Source organism: Polypterus senegalus, chromosome 3 (genome assembly GCF_016835505.1).
Source record: "Polypterus senegalus isolate Bchr_013 chromosome 3, ASM1683550v1, whole genome shotgun sequence".
Taxonomy (NCBI): domain Eukaryota; kingdom Metazoa; phylum Chordata; class Cladistia; order Polypteriformes; family Polypteridae; genus Polypterus; species Polypterus senegalus.
The window spans coordinates 271,824,392-271,843,284 of record NC_053156.1 but is presented as its reverse complement, the minus strand read 5'-3'; the positions used below and the strand labels follow the sequence as shown (position 1 = coordinate 271,843,284).

Below are 18,893 nucleotides of genomic sequence, written 5' to 3'. Positions count from 1 at the left end.
GACCATGGCGACCAATTTACTTCATTAGAGCGACAAAGAACAAAACACTTCAGAAAACATACAAAATGAAAACATCTGAATAAAAATGACTTTTAAAAAAAAAATACACTTCTTGTTGTTTCCATTTTTAGACTTGCTTAACTGTGAAGCTTTATGTCTTTACTTCTGTTGGTATTGACAGCACTGTCAATATTAATGTTTTATTAAAAGCTAGTAGACTCTTCTAAAGTATAATGAGGTTTGCTGTTTGGGTTTATTAAAACTGGTTTAGTAATAACATAATTATTTTATATTTTAAATACACATTTTCTGTTGCATATAAACAGTAAATACAAATATAGAAGAAATGGTTACACTCTATCATGAAAGGTCAGCTTGAGTGGGACTCAGTAAAGACAGAAACAAAAAACTCCCCGATGGGTTTCATGACTGCTCTTAGGACCAGAATGGGCCAACAGCTTGCAGACACTACTGCAGTATTTACATGATGACGGCACTGGAGTCTGAGTGAGGATTTATACTCTTAAAATTCAAGAAATAAAGGGAAGGTCATACAATATGTGATGGAACGTGCAACACGCAGAGGGTTGAAGTAAGAAATCCTGCTACAAATACGTGATTGAATGGATCCATAGTAGGTACAGACAAATTAAAAGAAATGAATGAACTGTTGAATGTGACAAAACATAAATACAATCACAGTGATATGTGAGCATAAATAATTAATTGTATTATTAAATATTTTATTTCTTTATGCATTTATTTAATTATTGCTTCATTTAACTGTTTTGGTGACACCGAACGCAACATAAAAATAAAAGCTGTCATGTGCAAATGTGAAAGTTAAGAGGTTGGGCTCTAGCAATGATGAAGCCTCCATGGCGTGTGCACAAGTGCTACGTTTTCAGGAAGACGCCACAAGGGGATCTTGAGTTAAAGTAGCCACTCTGCGCTGGAAATCTGGCCAGCTCTTTCTTGTAACTCATGTGTGCCAGTCGTGCACAGTCACAGCTCTGAGCATGTGCTTTGCTTGCCTTGGGACGCCTGTGGCTCATAGTCATGTGCAAAGTTGTCACCAATCAGAACACAGTGCTCTCTGGGGCCCCGCCTTTTAACTTTGATGGATGAAAATGAGTTTCCATTTCTAGGTGTATTTCATGTTGTGCACAAGGCCACTGAAATACATAAATGAAGAAATAAATACATAACCAAATAAGCAACATAAACATATTTCATGGTGCATTTAACTACTTTACTTTAACTACACGTAATTATTTATGCCCACATATCTTTGTGTTTCTGTTTATTGTCACATTTCACACATTTATTTATTTAATGTTCTAAACATTCCTCCGTACCAGGGGTTCCCAAGTTCACTCTTGGAGTACCACTGTGGCTACAGGCTTTCATTCAAACCACAGATTTGTGATCGTTGATTCCACAGATCAGTGGGTAACTCTTTGTGTTTTATTTGTCACACTTGGCTTTCTTTTACCATTTTCATTTCAATGACCTTATTTCTGTGGAGTCTGCACTTTAAATTATATCCAGATACAGACAGTTAGTGATGATCAGGACAGACACTGCTGCAAATGGCACTGCCCGTTAAAGCAGAGCTGCTATTTTAATGTTACATTTCTTTGTGTGCTAAATAGTAATGTAAGGCTTAACTAAGTGGTCCTCAGTTTCAGTTGACCACCTTCAGCTTTTAACTGGACTTCTGCTTTTATTAAACAAACTGTTATTTACCAGTTTCTGCCTTTACATCAATCCAGAAATTACAAAATGGGTTTGCTAATTTTTTGTCTTTGTGTATAACATTAATTATTGATCTTTTCTTACTTTTTAAGATTTTGCTTTTTTTTATGTTCTGGTCATTTTTCTTATTAATTAGCTCACAAGTGAATTTTAAACTGAAGTCGCTGCTTTCCTTAAGTATTTAGTGTTACTTGCACCTGTGCCCATACTGATCATCACAGACTGATGTCAGTATCTGAAAAGAATTAAGGGAGCAAATGTCACAGGGAAAGGTAAATTAAAGAAAATATGGTAACAGAACATTAACACTTAAAGATCTGGCAAAATATGCAAATGTCTACATTTTGCTTACTTATAACTATGCTAGCACATATTTCTGAATGCAAAATAACAGAAGAGAAAGACTAATTAAACAATTCTGTCATTTAAAAAGTAAGAAGGAACCATTAGTTTGTGGAACTGGTTGGAGTGAAAACCCATAGCCACTGTGGTACTCCTGGACTACACCTGGGAACTCGCTACTCCATAACAGAGTTCTGCAAATGTCACCAGCATCCTAGTCAGGGTCCAGTTATTGCCTAATGGACTAAATTATGTCACCATCTGAATTCAGAAATATCACAAATGTCACCAACATCCTAGTCAGGGTCCAGTTATTACTGACTTGACTAAATTCTGTCACCATCTGAATTCAGAAATATCACAGATGTCACCAACATCCTAGTCAGGGTCCAGTTATTACTGACTTGACTAAATTCTGTTATTATTTGAATTCAGAAATATCACAGCAAGTGTTACTGTTTTCAATTAAAAGCACTTAACTTCTGATTAAGAGGCTGTTTGATGAGAAAACCTGAATATGCTGTGGCTTTGAATTAGGCTCTTGTGCGGAAGAATTTAAATTTTTCAATAACTCATTCATCCATGAATGTACAACATATTATACTGCATATACAGAATGCATACTCAAGAAAAAATAGGTAAGAGTTATCTTCCTGCTGAAAAAAATAGAAAGAAATTTAGAAGTTCAACATCTGTGCCTTTCAACCTCCATTTGGTGTGCCAGTGTAAACACCATTTCTTTATTTCTTTAACTTTTTATTTTCAGCAGGACAGTAATGATCTTTTTCCTTTTTGCATATACAGTGTAGCTGCTCTCTCCCTCTCTGTACAGTATATGTATATATATATATATGTATATATATATATTCGTACAACACACACATCCTTCCATTTATTTTCTCCCTCTCCATCTGCCTGTCACCTTTAGCTGGGGTGACAGACAGATGGAGTCCATGCGGCCAGAAATCCCCCCACAGACACCCGGACCACTCAGTCGTCAGCTGCCAGTTAACCTACTGTACATTAAGATGTACCTCTTTCAGATTTGGCAGGATATCCTACCTCCTATGAAAGCCCATTCAGATGAGTGTGTGTGCCTATATACTTAGACTTTTGTTATGTGACTTGAAAACCATACATATTTTCAGTGAACTTTTAACTTATTTAGCAGTTGAAGAAAAACGGTTTATTTGAAACTAGCAGAGATAGAAATAATTCTACTTGGTTGCATTTTCATTCCATTTTTTTAGTACACTGCAAGCACACATCAAGGTACTAGTTGACCTTATCATGCTCTTTTAATTTTTTTTAAATTGTAAATCGAGTGCTGTAACCTTGAGCTGGCAGCTCATGCAAATATCAAACTTATAAAAATGAACGGTTTAAGGTCTACAACAGGCTACTTTTGTAGTGGTGCAAGCTGTTAGTCTGTCTTGGCCATAATCCAGCAGCGCAAACAAAGTAAAAAAAAAATAAAGAGAAATGGACATTAGCATCATTACAGTACATTTAGCAAGCTGAATTTTCTAAGGTCACTTTGTTTCTTTCTTGTTTGTGTACAGTTTAATATCACTGGTAGGCTTTTTGTAATTACTAGCAGAAGACTAGAAAGCACTGATGCTGATGTATCACAGAGAGGATGAGTGTGTCGAGCACTTCCACAGTAATTGTGACCACTTGGTGGCAATGGTGTTTGTACCCCATGCGAGTGAACAGAGCGAGACAACTGACTCTGCTGGGTCATCCTGGCAGCAAGGCTGTCCAGCTTGTTGAAGGAGTACGTAATCCCTTCTCTGCTCAGCAAGTGTAGCTACAAATGCTTAATCCCTTGTGTTTTTGTTTCTGGGTGACTTTGGTTTTTAGGACCAGGAAAGTGAATTTGCTGCACAAACACTGACTTGTATTTGGGTGTTTAAAAAGCACAGGACTGTGCGTTCTCTGAGCTGGAATTCGGACGGTGCACTTCAGGTCGTCTCCTGCATTGGACATTGTTATTTAGGTTACATTTCGTCATCCCAATAATTACTTCTTTTGGCAAAAATGCATCCCATGTGTCTCATGATTCTGCACCTGTATCAGACGTGCAGTGTTCATTCATCCTTGACACTTACTACTTGGACCTCCAGTCTGCTTGGATCCCCTTGGTGCTATTTTGAGCAGCTAGTGAGTGGCGACCTCACAGTTTGAGTCACACTAGCTGCTGACACTCGTTTGTGGGGTTAATGTGAAAGAGTCCAGTGGCTCCTTGGTCAGTAGCTTAGACAAGTAGTGTCTCTGGCACTTTTTTCTTTCAGCCAATAAAGCAATGGAATGGAAAAATAAACTCTTGAGGAACAGCGTTCATTCCCACTTTAAAGTTTTAGAATGTTGCTCCATGGAACTTGACAGCTGCCAGTGCTTGAGCTAAAGGAGGATAAAGAAAGAATGAAAGAATGCAGAATTAGAATTATTGTACATGATTATACTGTATATAGTTGAAGTGAGGACATGCATTAATATCTAAGACCTATGGTAAAGAAAATGATTCAGGGTGGCTTTTTTTGGTCATGTCTGAGGAAGACACGCAAGTCATTTTTACTTTTGGAAATTTGTTGGTCCAGCCATTTACTAAACCCATTTAAGTCAATTTCAGGGTAATGGGGAATGAAAATGTATCCCAATAGCACTCAGTATAAGCCCAGGGTATGTATATTCATACTCATAAAAGAATGATTTACACTCACTGAGAAAATTCTTAGGACCAGTACAGTATACTAACTGCTAGGATTGGCACTCCAACCACCATCAAAAATCATCACCTTTTTCCATATGGTGCTGAGGTGTCACTGGCTGCACTCAGGTCCCAATCCAGGTGGTTCATCGTGTGGTGAGTGCAGCAACGTGCTATCAGCGCATGCTCCTAGCTATACTAATACTAGGTAGGACCTCCTTTTTCTCTCTAAGCAGCCTCAGATCCTTATCTCATGAAACCCTCAAGATGTTGGAAACATTTCTCTGAGATTCTGACAATATCAGGCAATTTCTGCAGATTTGCTACATCCCAAAGGTGTTCTACTGCATTCAGACAAGGTGACTGCGAAGGCCACTGAAGAACACTAAACTCATTACCATTTACATGAAACTAGTTTAATGTGAAATGAGGAATTATCATGCTAGAAGTAACCATTAAAAGATGGATAAATGTCAGTCATGAGCGGATGCACATGGTCAGCAGCAATACTCAAAAAGGCCATGAAATTGATAGATATTAATGGGACCAAAGTGTGCCAAGAAAACATTTCCCACACCATTACATCACCATCAGCAGCCTGGGCATCTGACACAAGGCAGGTTGGATGCATAGATTTATGCTGCTGGTGCCAAATTCTGAGACTACCATTTGTGTGCCTCAAAAGAAATTGAGATTCATCAGACCAGGCTACATTTCTGCTATCTTCAGCTGTTCAGTTTTGATGAACCCATGCCTACTGCAGCCTCAGCTTTCACGTCTTGGATAACAGAAGGTGAACCTGACATGGTCTTCTTCTTGTGTAGCCCATCCATCTCAAGGTTTGACATGTTGTGCATTCGGAGATGCTTTTCTGCGTACCACAGTTGAACAGAGTGGTTATTTCATTTACCGTAGACTTGATGTCTGCTCAAAGCAGTGTGGCCCTTCTCCTCTGACCTGTCTCATCAAATACCTCATTGGAAGTTTTTTGTTTTTTTTGCATCATTTTCAGTAAACTCTAGAGACTGTTGCACGAGAAAATTCAAGGAGATCATCAGTGCCAGAAACACTCAAACCAGCCTGTCTGGAACCAACAGTAAATGAAGGCTATGAATGAAAATCCCTGGAAAAAATCATCAGATGTGACTTGACTCTTATGTAACTACAGCAAGCTGTCCTTCTAAAGACAGCAATCTACCTAAGACAGTGCTGTTAAGGGCAAGAATCCACCACACAGCACTAGAATAGCTTTTTATACTTCACAGGATGGACCCTTACCATTTTTCTGTAATTAGTAGTTTCCCCTAGCTGATCTATTATTTTATACTTCTTAAGCATTCCAATGCATGTATTCTTCTTACTCATGCTATTTCAGACTTTGGTATATCTAGTAAAAACTGATTCTTTATTTCCTTCAACATCCATTTGGCTCTTTTTTCTTTTTTGCAAGGTTCTTTATTCTTCATGTTACTTTAATTATCTGAATTCAAATTCAGATAACAAACAAAAAACAAATATTAAACCCATGGCAGATAGATAGATAGATAGATAGATAGATAGATAGATAGATAGATAGATAGATAGATAGATAGATAGATAGATAGATAGATAGATAGATAGATAGATAGATAGAAGCTCAAGAAATATTATAACAAACAACAAAATAACATAAAAAGAAAAGAAGAAGCAAAAAACTTCTGACTAATGATAAGAGAGCAGATGTGTTTCTTGACACAATTCTGCTGAATAATTTGTTGTCTGAAAGTCCTCAGTGTTAATGTGTCAGAGAGTTGTTCTTAACGGTCCCCAGCTTCATTCTGTCCTCCTCTACAACTTCCAGTTGGTCGAGAATGGACCCCTTAACTAAGCTTGCCTTCTTCATATATAAAGTAGGAATATAGCCTGAAGAAGTGTGAATATGCATGGCTGGCAAATTTAACCATGCTTATATGCCATGGAACCCAAATTGTTACTGTAACACATTATATGTATATTAGCTCAGTACTTCTGCACAATAAGGTGACAATTGACTTCAGTCATCTTTTCATCTCAAATCCAAATTTCTACAGAATAAAGGAAAAACATGGCAGGCATTATGGAAGCGATGCCCTTACAAGGAAACCTTTCATGTTTGCTACATTGCCACCACTTAAGGTTTCTTGCTAACTTTTTTGATATTTTTATTAGAGAGCAAAATAAAAGTTTCAGAATTCCTCAACAAACCCAGAATTGCATTAAGTTAGACATTCCTTTAAGAGATTTAAGTGGTGAGAGCCTGCCACACACAGAAGAACTCACCTGAATAGAGGCTCACACTTTCATGAAGTGAGTGGAGTCTGTCAGGTCAGCAATGGGAGATGATGGAGGGCTGGGGGAAATGCACTGAGCTGGAATGAGATGGCATGAAATCAAACTGAACAGAATGCAAACAAAAGACAAAAACACATTCACACTGCTGCCTTTGGAAACCAACCATCCCACCAGCCTTCTCTCTCTGTATATTCAGATCAAATAGATTGTGATTTTGCCAGCACCTTTACGTTATGTCAACCTGTCGTGTATGTTTTAGGCAACATCACATGATGATCAGCCCAGATATGTCCTCACAGTTACATTCCTGTTCATGGTTACCAATTTATTTGAAAGCCATTTCTCTGCTTAGTCTGCTTGACGGAATTTGTAGTCTTCAAAAAAACCATCTTATTTATATGTGGCTTTCTCTTGTACTGGGAAAAACATGCTGTCTTTGAAATTTCTATGATCCCTTTTTCTAAAGGTTGTTATTTTAATGTCCTTTATAGTGTTGTAGCAATTACAGTTTGGGAGGCAGAGATGAGAAAGAAAGCTTTAGTGCTTGTTTTCTGTTAAATAAGGGGACTGGACACAAACAGGTAAGATTAATGCTGCAGACATTCAATGAAATGTGTGTCTATAACCATAATCAAGGTATACGTCTCAAGAATAAATCAAATAATTGCCATACAGTAGCCATTATAAAGTATTTTTGAAACTACTAACAGGATCAGCTAGATGTAAGCCAATGACTATTTTAAAAAAAAAAACTTTGTTCATATACAATACAAAAACATTATTTTTGTTATCATTATAAAATTGGAAGTGTTCCAAAGTAAAGTTTAAAAAGTCAGCGTTCAATGGCCACGGCCTCTTATAATTTTGTTTTTATTTTTTTATTGTGAAAGATTCATTCTTTTTCTAAATGAGCCTAATCCAACAAATGGTCACAGGCAGGGAGCCAGAGCCTATCCTGAATGGCATCAGATGCCACACAGAGAACAATCTTGAGTGCCATGCACCTTTACTCACTTGGAGCAAATTTAGAGACACCAAAATGATTTGGGCATGACAAATAAAGACTGACTCCAAACATGTAGTGCCCGGGCCTCGATTGTAACAAGAGAGTCTACAGCTGTAAGGCAGAGGCTCCAACCCCTGCACCACCATGCAGAATATCAACTTTTGGAACTATTTGTACAAAGTTTCCTAAAATAATTTTACTAAAGGTGTCGAAATGATTAATTATGAAATAAAAGATATTCACTGTTGCCTTTCTGAAAGCAGGTATTTTACAACATTTTGTGGGCGCAGTTTGCAAATGATGCTTTCTTAACTTTTTGTCATGCCATTTATTACAGTCTGATACAGTATTACGACCCAGGCTACAGATACTGTATATACTGTAGGAGGAGAGTGGGCATCCCAGCTGGAATGGAGAATAATTCATTACCCACACAGGAGGCCAACGCGACTACGCAGACAGATAGCCGGGAGTCAGAAGCAATTCCAGCCCCCATATGCTAGGTGGCAGTGGTCCTCACGTGGGAACTCAGCTGGGACGGCCGCAGGGGTGTTTGGGATATTCATCCATCCATCCATTATATCCTAACTACCAGGTCATGAGGGTCTGCTGGAGCCAATCCCAGCCAACACAGGGTGAAAGGCAGGAAAAAACCATCGGACAGGGTGCCAGCCGACAGCAGTGTTTGGGATATTGTGTCTGAAAATGCAGCCATGTCTGGGTCCCAAAAATTCCAATAGACGGTTCTGATGGAGTAGGGCCTCTCTACTTTCCTCATGGCCTACAAGTGCGCCCCAGAAGACATAGCATGGCACCTGAAGCATTCCTGGGTCTGGCACAAAAGGGATCCCGATGTCTTACATCAGGGATTCCCAAACTTCGTCCTGGGGACTCACTGTGGCTGCAGGTTTTTGTTCCAGCCAGCTTCTGTTTTTAATTGGACTCCTGGGCTAATTAAGTGAACTGTTATTTCCCAGATTCTGTGTTCTGTGAACAATATAGAAATTAGAAAGCTAAGTTTCAGTCAGTCAGTCAGTCATTATGTAACCTGCTATAGCCTAACACAGGGTCACAGGGTTCTGCTGGAGCCAATTCCAGCCAACACAGGGCATAAGGCAGGAACAAATCCCGGGCAGGCCTAGCCCACCGCAGGACACACACACACACACACACACCAAACACACACTAGGGACAATTTAGGATCGCCAATGCACCTAACCTGCATGTCTTTAGACTGTGGGAGGAAACCCACGCAGACTCCAAAATGTGAGGCAACAGCGCTATCACTGTGCCACCGTAACTTGTCTTTTCTCACCAAATATCAATAAGCTTATTAAAATATCTATACAAACAATATTTACTGTTACACATTGCTTTTAGTCTAAGTGCTGACCAAGTTATGCTAATCTCATTTTTCCAAACTGTTCAAACTGCGAGGCAGCAGTGCTACCAGTGCGCCACCGTGCCGCCCAAGCTAAGTTTGGTCCAAAAAAAAAATATTAAAATGTACTAAGCAGTTATAATGGAAAACATATTTTCCTTTCTTTTTAACATTTTCATCTTGTGTTTATTATTTACTAAGTAGTGAGGCTGACACTAAAGTAGTTGCCTTTTATGATTCAATGTTGTTTGCCTGGGTGTCTGCTCTGCTCGTTTTTAATTGTCATTATTAAGACACAATGAAGAGAGCAAACTGCACAGAGAAAGGGCGAAATATAATGAAATCAACAAAAGAGAGTTAAGCTTTTAAATCTACAGTATTGCAAAAATAGAAATATTTGTAAATGTATTATAAATGTAAAAACCATGCTGTGGTGCTTTTCTGAGTGTAGAATAAGAGAAAAAAAAACACCTAATTAAATTTGATCAATGTTATCGATTGTTGTTACTGATTATGAATCTGGTTGGAACAAAAACCTGCAGTCACAGTGTGACCCCAGGACCGAGTTTGGGAATCCCTGCCTTACAAAACTGAGTCAGAGTTGGGAGGTAGTGGGCAACACTCAGCGGAGGTGGAGAATGAAGAAGAATTGGTTTATTGCTCATTTATTGTATAATTGTGGCACATTACTGGAAGGAGGTCTGTAAAAGGTGCCTGGTGGAATAAATATCCTTTATTTTATTCTTACATCGTGTATTGTCTTACTGAGTCTGTGGTTTGGGGCTCTCTGGTGCCCCCGTGTGGTCACAATATGTTGTGAATGATGGATGGATGCTGTGATTTGATTTTATAGGTACTCATTGTGCTCATTTTTTTCTAACCATTTTTTTTAGTTTAGAACTACTGTATAATTAAAACAATGATAATGTAAAAAAGGCTGGCAGGTTGGAATAAAAAGGAGATTGCTTCTATCTCTTGATGATCCGTTTTTTTCTTTTTGAATTGATATATTTTATTGGTATGAAAACAGAAACAAAATGCTTTCAGTTTTTCATTATAGGAAAATGTAACATGTATGGCCTCTTACCTGAGAGCAGGCGGCTACGCCGGGATGCTTCTGCGGCCAATGCACATGAAATCTCGATTCGCTTTTCCTGCTCCTGCAGCTGCTGCTCTGTGTCCACCTGTCCGTCTGCTGGGCCATCAAGCAAGGGCACAATGTTCTGCAATCTAAATATAATATAAGGTCAGTTATTATAATATAACAGAAAGGTCTAAATGTAATTTATCAAAGCCATATGATTGGGTCTGACTCAGATAAGATTTAGACTTTGACAGCAACACTTGGCAATTAATGAAATATCTTAAATTATCCACCCATGTGGCTTGACCAGGATTTGAGAGGTGGCATTTTCACCCGGAGAAGGAAAAGTCTACATATAACATCAAGAAAGAAACACAAGGCCAGAGAGGTGGTGTTTTTCTAGTTGCCATACTGAGATGCCGAGAGCCTAACTTGAGCAGGGCTGTTAGAGAGCCATATCTCAAAATCCAATTTAACTGTTTAAAGGTTTTGGATGAGACTCCTAAATAAAGAGAACAGGTGCATGGAATTCTGAGAGATGCCCATTTGGTAGTTGATGCACATTGAGGCGTATCATAAAATGTATGAAAGTGTCTTTCAGCTCTTTGGGGGACAGGTAGAGCCAAAATTCAACTATGCAGGGCAACTTTGGAAAGCTCCTGCATACTGATAAAGGGTACTAAGAGTACAGTGACATCAGGGTCTTCTGGATGATAGTATGGTCTGATCATGCCAATAATAATACCCGGCACCTGTTCAGTTAGATCTGATGCGGGGTATTAGGTTTAAATTTTTTTTAAGTAATCTGCTGCTCTTAATAAAAACTGCAGTGGCAAAATAGCAAAGTTGACAAACCATACTGTTAAATTTGAACTAATGCTATTCTTATTAACTGGAGTGATCATCTTAAACTCTCTGGTAAATAGCTGAGCAGGAGAAAGTTAGACACATGAACTAATAAAAAACAATACCAAACAGATAGATTTCTAAAGGGAGTTTGGTAAAGTAATCAGTTTAAATGACAGAATACAGAAGATAACTGTGGAACATGCAAAGGAAAGCAAAACATATTATTATGCTTCTAGAAAATAAAAAATGCACATCTTAATACGTTGTGGAGCCGGCCTGGACACAGACAGGCAGACATGTTGTTCATCAAACCACCACATGTTTATTTACAATACTATATACAATCATTGGTCACTCAGACCCAGTCAATGGTCACAAAGACCCAGTTCAGATAGTGCACACAACCCCAATACTCAGTCCTGGCCACAAATGCCTTTCTTTGGACCGCCTCCACACTCCTCACGCTTTGTCCTTCCGTCTCCTGACTCCAGCCCTGAATGAATGGAGACGGCCCCTTTTATGCAGTTCCCGGATGAGCAACAGGTGTTCCCGGCATTCCTCCCTTGGCCACGCCCCAGCATGGCGGAAGTGCCGGCTGTCTTCCCGGCAGCTCTCCGGGTGCCATCCTAAGTCTTCCCCCAAGCACTTCCTGGAGTGCTGGGGTAACAGGTCCCCAAAGCATTGGGGCGCCTCCTGGTGGTGACCACGGGCCCCTACAGGGTGGAGCTTCCATGCCCTGTACCCGTGGCCCCCAAAGCAACCAGGAAGGCAGCCCCCACGTGGTCCCAGATGGGCGCACGCCCACTTCCGGTCTTCCAAGGCATCCCGGCCGGGTCATCGTCCCTGGCATCCACGACAACGTAAGAAAAGAATAGAAGACTAAATGGTGTGAATATCTTAAATTATTTTGGAATAATGTGGGACAATATTTTGTCTTTGATAGGAGATCATTTTATAACAATTTATTTTTGACATCACTTACATAGTGTAGCCAAGTAATTGCATTTATTTATATGTATATAGTAGTCAAACTTTCCCAAAATCAGCACTCTGCATTAATACAGTTAATTTATAATGTTCGTTCCCGTGTTGTCATGGGGCGTTAATTGGTGTAGCACACCAGCACTGTGCACGACTGCTCCTTCAGTGAGGCTGCTGAAGGGGTAAGATGTGTGTTTCAATCTCTCTCTTGACTCTTCATAATTTTGATTTAATTAAGAGTTTTCTTTAACTTTATGTTATATGAAACACACAACGTTACTATTTGTAGCATTTTATTTCATGTACATGCAGTTCTTTTATATTTAAAGCCACTACAACATTTGGAAGGTCTGCGCACATGACTTCTGCCTCACTACATCTTGGTGTCTGTGGCTTATTGTAATCATATAATCTCAGTTTTCTGGGTTCCCTCATTTTAATTTTGTGCTATCTTAATATGAAATATTTTTTTTTTTGGATTGTTTTTTTATTTCGATAGGTATTACAGAGAGAGAGAAGTTGATTCTCTGAGTGATGCCTCTGTCTTTTCTTTTTTGCTTTGTGTAAAGTATGTGTATGTTATCATAGTAAACAGATTTTTCTGTAAGGGGAATTGTTTTTGAACATCTATGTAAGTAGTTATACTGTAACTATATTTGTATAAATTCAGATGTGCTGTGAGTGCTGACGGGGAGTCCCTGTCTTTTTTTTTTTTTTTTGCTTTGTGTAAGAATAAAGAATTGAAGACAGCCATCTGTTGTCTTCCTTTCTTTTTAACAAACACAACACACAACGCAAAGGGCAAGCAGGGAATGGTCAGTTACAATAACAACAACACTGATAATTATTCTTGACATATATTTTTGTATATGAAACCTTAATAAGATGAACATAAAAACAGATGACAGATGGAGGGGCTCAAACCATGACACTGATAACTTATAGTCAGGCTACTCCTATCTGCCCTCTTCTGCAGCCAGCACAGACTGGCACTGATATTATTTTTTTAATACACTCACCTACATAAAGTCAGTCAGTATCCAACCCGCTATATCCTAACACAGGGTCACGGGGGTCTGCTGGAGCCAATTCCAGCCAGCACAGGACACAAGGCAGGAACAAACCCCAGGCAGGGTGCCAGCTCACTGCAGGGTACACACACACCAAGTACACACTAGAGACAATTTAGGATTGCCAATGCACCTAACCTGCATGTCTTTGGACTCTGGGAGGAAACCCACGCCGACACAGGAAGAATATGCAAACTCCATGCAGGGAGGACCCGGGAAGCGAACCTGGGTCTCCTTACTGCGAGGCAGCAGCGCTACCATTGCACTACCGTGCCACCCATCTACATAAAGTCAGTCAGTCAGTCATCATCCAACCCGCTATATCCTAACTACAGGGTCACGGGGTTCTGCTGGAGCCAATCCCAGCCAACACAGGGCGCAAGGCAGGAACAAATCCCAGGCAGGGCGACAGCCCACCGCAGGACCCTACATAAAGTAAATTCTCTAATATATTTGAGAAGAAGTGCCTCCAGTAAAGCAGTACACCTGTGTCCCCAACATCTTGTCAGATTAGTGTGGCAGAACTGACTGGAATGGGAGCCCCAGAGTAAGGATTTTAACTCTAGTTACCATTTTTTAAAAGCTTGTGACTTACGTGGATTTAGCGATTAGTGTCTTGATTCTTTCAACCTTTTTCTTCTTTTCCCGGAGTTCATCAGGGCTAAGCTGTGCTTCGGGCTCTGGCTCTAAATAGCGTTCAGGTATCAAAACTTTATCTGGTGTTGACAACTGTGAGTTGAAAAGAAGAATAAAGTTTACATTTTACTAGTAAATACAATAATCACAGTACCCTTGCATTATTCTGATGATACAAGTTCATTTTCTGAGACCATTACATTATTCCTGTACAAGGTGAACACGAGCAAAAGCATTTCAGCAGCAACTGATGTAAGGATGGAGCCGACCTTATGCAGCAGGCACGTCCATTTCAAAAGCCCACCATCATACATTTGAGGGGAAACTACACAAATGCAGGAGAACACTATCAAGGCAGAAAAGATACAAACAGCATTTTACCTTTGATTTCATCCTCATATGGAATATGTGCAACTGTGATGAAGGAAAATAATTATATTTTTTCATATTTTATGTATCAGACTGACCTACATTGCTTACTTACAAGTATTCAGAATCCTTCACTTTTGTTACATTTTGCTGTTTTGCTGCCTTGTGCTAAAATCATTTAAATTCATGTTTCCCGCATCAAGCAACACTCAATAGCCTAGAATATGAAGTGAAAAATTTAAGAAATGTTTTGCAGATTTATTAAACATAAGGTCTGTGCTGTTTCTGAGCAACACAAGAACAATCCCAGAGTTGACTTGTGCTTGGCAAGAAATGGTCTACCGTTCTGATGTCTGTTGTGCTACACATGGTGCTCATGTTGAGTGCACGCAACCTCAAGGACCAAACTTTCAACTTTCCTCTATCCAGTGAAGTGCGGAACGTGTTTCTGTCTTATACAGTTTGTTTGAAATACATTTTTGAAATCTGCTCTTTCATTTTGAATAGCCCTGTAAATCTATTTCATGTGTCTTATTTAAAAAAAAAAAAAATTTCTCTTCAATATCAAGTCAGTTTTTATGTTAGCTGTCTAATGGAGATATCCAAAAGTGCTTAAAATCTAATCAAATCTGAGCATGAACATAAGAAACAGCCCGGCCATGACAGATTTGAATGACCTTGTCTGCTTCAAGAGCTGCTAAGGAGAGTGGGGTTGAGATAGACATGAGATTTTGGGCAGAATTGAGATCAAAACATTTCAAAACACCAATAAAAGTGACAATGGGTACATTTTTGACACCCTTCGAACATTTCAAGACTGGTGTAGACACTTGCTGAGGTCAAAGTCATTCAAACTCTACATGGAAGGAATGCCTAGTAGAAATTAAAAAAAAAAAGAGATCCTATACTTAATGAATTAATTTCATCCCTAGGATTGTACACTGACACTAACCTTTAAATTGTCTGCCAGGATACTCACCTCACGGCCAATGTCAAGACTGTAACTTTCTGGCTCAACATCCAAGCGACGTAACCGAGCAATTTCTTCACGAGGAGACTCAATCCCTTCACCACGAACTGCTGCCTCCAAATCCTTGATGTCTACCTCATGAGCAGTCAGCCTTCGGCGTACCTGTGACACAGGATTTTAAATTGTGAATGCTAACTACAGGATGTCTTTACTAGGATAGTTGAGAGGGCACAAAATCTTGAGTTTCTAGTTTATTTTTATACTGCCCACTGTATGAACTCATCCATTCTCCATTCAATGAACTCATAAATTCCATAAATTGAAAGTTTTGGGGAGAGAGTTCTGCCTGCATTTTTTGTAAGCTAAAATCCAACTCTGGGCACAGCACAAGTTCACTGCAAGGCAGACTCATTCATTTTGGACAAATTTTGAGTCACCAATCAACTACTGTACTTTTAATGTAGTTTTAAATCATCATGTGTGCTTTTGAGATGTGGACAGAAACCCTAATTAACTTGCAGAAAACTCATATGAACATATGAGTACACAAGAAAAACCCCATGTAGACCAGACCATATGAAAACCCCATGTAGACCAGATCGGGATCTTAGGATGGATACTGTTGTCATTTATGAGACATTAAACTTCAAATTAAACCAAAAGTAAATTTTGAAATAGGAACAGCTACAGTGAAAAGGCTGAAAAGCTGTGCTGTTTAATTTCTATGAGAATGTAGAAAAGACTTACCACTCGGTAGTTGACAGCTGGCTTCATGCCGTCAATCTGTTGAGAGCTGGTAAGCTGAAGACTGCGTCGCTTTTCTCGCATGGAGGCGCTCTGGTTGCGTTTGATCCTCTCAATCTGCTCTTCCACGCTCATCTTGGACTTGATTTCGGCTGGGAAAACTGCACTCTTTGGCCGTTCCTGAAGCCAGCACATACACAAAGCAAATTTAGAGAAGATATACATCTGTTGCTTTACCCAAAATTACCACTCATTAGCTATACAGAAATGAATGAATGCACTTATTTTAATGATGCACCTAAATGAAGTTATTGGCTGAAGGCAAAGCAAAATTTCAGAAAACACTTGGCTGGATACCAATTACTAAATACCATTTCATCCATTGATTTTTTGCCCATTTGTTTCTGTGCCATTGCCAAAGGAGGTTGGGAGCATGCAGTGATAAGGAACGTTGCTGCACCCACCACATGACAAACCACCTCAGGATCTCAAATAAGAACCCAAGTGCAGCTGCGCAACAGAGGACACCTCATCACCACACTGGTTTGAATGGCGTGGAACAGTGTGAGTTTTTTTTACAGTGGCTGGAGTGTCAATCCTGTCAGCAACCCCTGAGTTTTCCCTGTAAGTTGGAGGACCTGCTTGCAGAGCTGGATGCAGATTAACGTCATATCCAGGCTGGACTAATTGCAGGTTAAGGGCCTTATTCAAGGGCCCAATAGAGTTGAATCAATTCTGACATTTGTGGTCTACATTAAATGTAACTTATTTTTGATTTTCATCCATTATCCAGCCCGTTATATCCTAAGCACAGGGTCACGGGGGCCAACACAGGGCGCAAGGCAGGAAACAAACCCTGGGCAGGGTGCCAACCCACCACAGGGCACGCACACACACACTCACACCAAGCAAGCACTAGGGACAATTTAGAATCACCAATGCTCCTAACCTGCATGTCTTTGGACTGTGGGAGGAAGCTGGAGCACCCAGAGGAAACCCACACAGGCGCGGGGAGAACATGCAAACTCCACGTTGGGAGGAGCCAGGAAGCGAACTGTGAGGCAGCAGCGCTACTCACTGCGCCACCGTGCCACTCTTATTTTTAATTTATACTTTTTAATGAAATTGAATTATAAAACTGCAAGTTGACGAACAATCATTTTATTATTAAAATCAGTATTTTCAAAGAGAAAATACACAATTAGGAGTGTCACGGCAAAAATGTCTAAGTATATACTGTATATAAATGAAGAGATTTCAGTTTTTGATTTTTATTTCATCATTATGGGATACTAAGTGTAGATTGATGGACAAAAATGGCAAATTTATCCATTTCAAAATAAATACAACACAATAGTGGTTTAAATACTTTAATTCAATTGTATTTAAAAAACTCTAAATGCACAAAAATATATATAAATCATTGAAAAATTAATTCATTGAAGAATAAATATGTCCATCAACCAATGTGTTTTATATGTTAACTAGGCTTCAAAAAAGTCACACGACATTCAATAAAACTGAAAATTGTGTAGACCTACAAAAAAATAATAAACAGTGCTGGATCAGAAAATACAAGGAGGCAACCTTAACAACAGAAACAAGTCAGTTGATATTTCTTGATCGATACGATTTAGACCCTCTGTAAAGAACCACATGTTAGAACAGATTTGACTTTTCTCGTACACTCAGGGCTGGCGCCACCATTAAGGTGAATTAGACATTTGCCTACAGCGCAGATCATAACAGGGGGGAAAAACTGAGCTGCACTGGTTAGCTTCTGAACAGTCAGTTGGCTCACTAATAAGCTTAGCCTAGAGCACAAAATAACCTAGCACCGGCACTGCAAACACCATCACGCCTACTGTGTTGTTCACAAAATGTAACAACTAACAGTGTAATCAAAATATTTTCTGTTAATAATTCACAAAGGTGTTAGGTGCTTTCAAATCCCAAAAAAATCCTACCTAAATAAAATCAAAATTAAAAAGAAACAGTACAGTTGGTCAAACCCAGTATAGAGTTCCCTAAATTCTGTCTTAAGAAGATATGTCTTCACTAGCTGAAATGAGCTTTGGCCTGTAGGAGGTAACATAACCCCTTTCTTTCTTTCTTTCTTTCTTTCTTTCTTTCTTTCTTTCTTTCTTTCTTTCTTTCTTTCTTTCTTTCTTTCTTTCTTTCTTTCTTTCTTTCTTTCTTTCTTTCTTTCTTTCTTTCTTTCTCCTCCCAGACAGGCCTTATCCATTTCCTCCCATCTCCAACTCCCTGAGTAATGCGGGGTGACAGCCTTTATGCTGCACCAAGAAGTACTTCTGCTGCCAGAACATTGCACCCAAGAAGCTCTTCTGAGTCAGGAGTCTTATCTTCGCAGAGAGAGACCCCTGAGAAACTCAAAAGGTCTGCCTACCCAAATTACAAGACCCAGTTAGTCCTGAAGGGTGTCCAAACTGGAGTCAGACTGGAGGAACACTGCCACCTATCATTCTGGGGGAACAACTGTTCTTGATAGGCAGTCTCCCTAGTCTATCCATTATATCTTCTCCCCAACCGACAAAGGGAATAGGAATGTGAATCTGCACCTTCCTTCCATATGGCCTACAGACGAGGTAAGGGACCACACTCCATCCATCCATCTATTATGTCTCCTGTAGAGCATACACTGTATTTGTGAAAGTCTCTAGAA

General features: G+C 39.4%; 1 protein-coding gene across 10 annotated transcripts in view; it reads right to left on the bottom strand.

The window, feature by feature from the left end:
- Positions 1–226: 226 nt before the first annotated feature.
- plekha6 (pleckstrin homology domain containing, family A member 6) overlaps positions 227–18,893 on the bottom strand; it is a 327,603-nt gene continuing 308,936 nt past the window's right edge. For 9 of the 10 annotated variants that reach the window (XM_039749189.1, XM_039749191.1, XM_039749190.1 and 6 more), the window contains 6 exons: positions 16,214–16,390; positions 15,476–15,628; positions 14,087–14,220; positions 10,595–10,737; positions 7,109–7,197; positions 227–4,503 (listed from right to left, as the gene is read on the bottom strand). In XM_039749189.1, coding sequence (XP_039605123.1) covers positions 7,121–7,197; positions 10,595–10,737; positions 14,087–14,220; positions 15,476–15,628; positions 16,214–16,390 — 684 coding nt within the window. In that variant the 3' untranslated portion in view covers positions 227–4,503; positions 7,109–7,120. The remainder of the gene's footprint in view (positions 4,504–7,108; positions 7,198–10,594; positions 10,738–14,086; positions 14,221–15,475; positions 15,629–16,213; positions 16,391–18,893) is intronic. The other variant, XM_039749185.1, reaches the window with a different exon arrangement.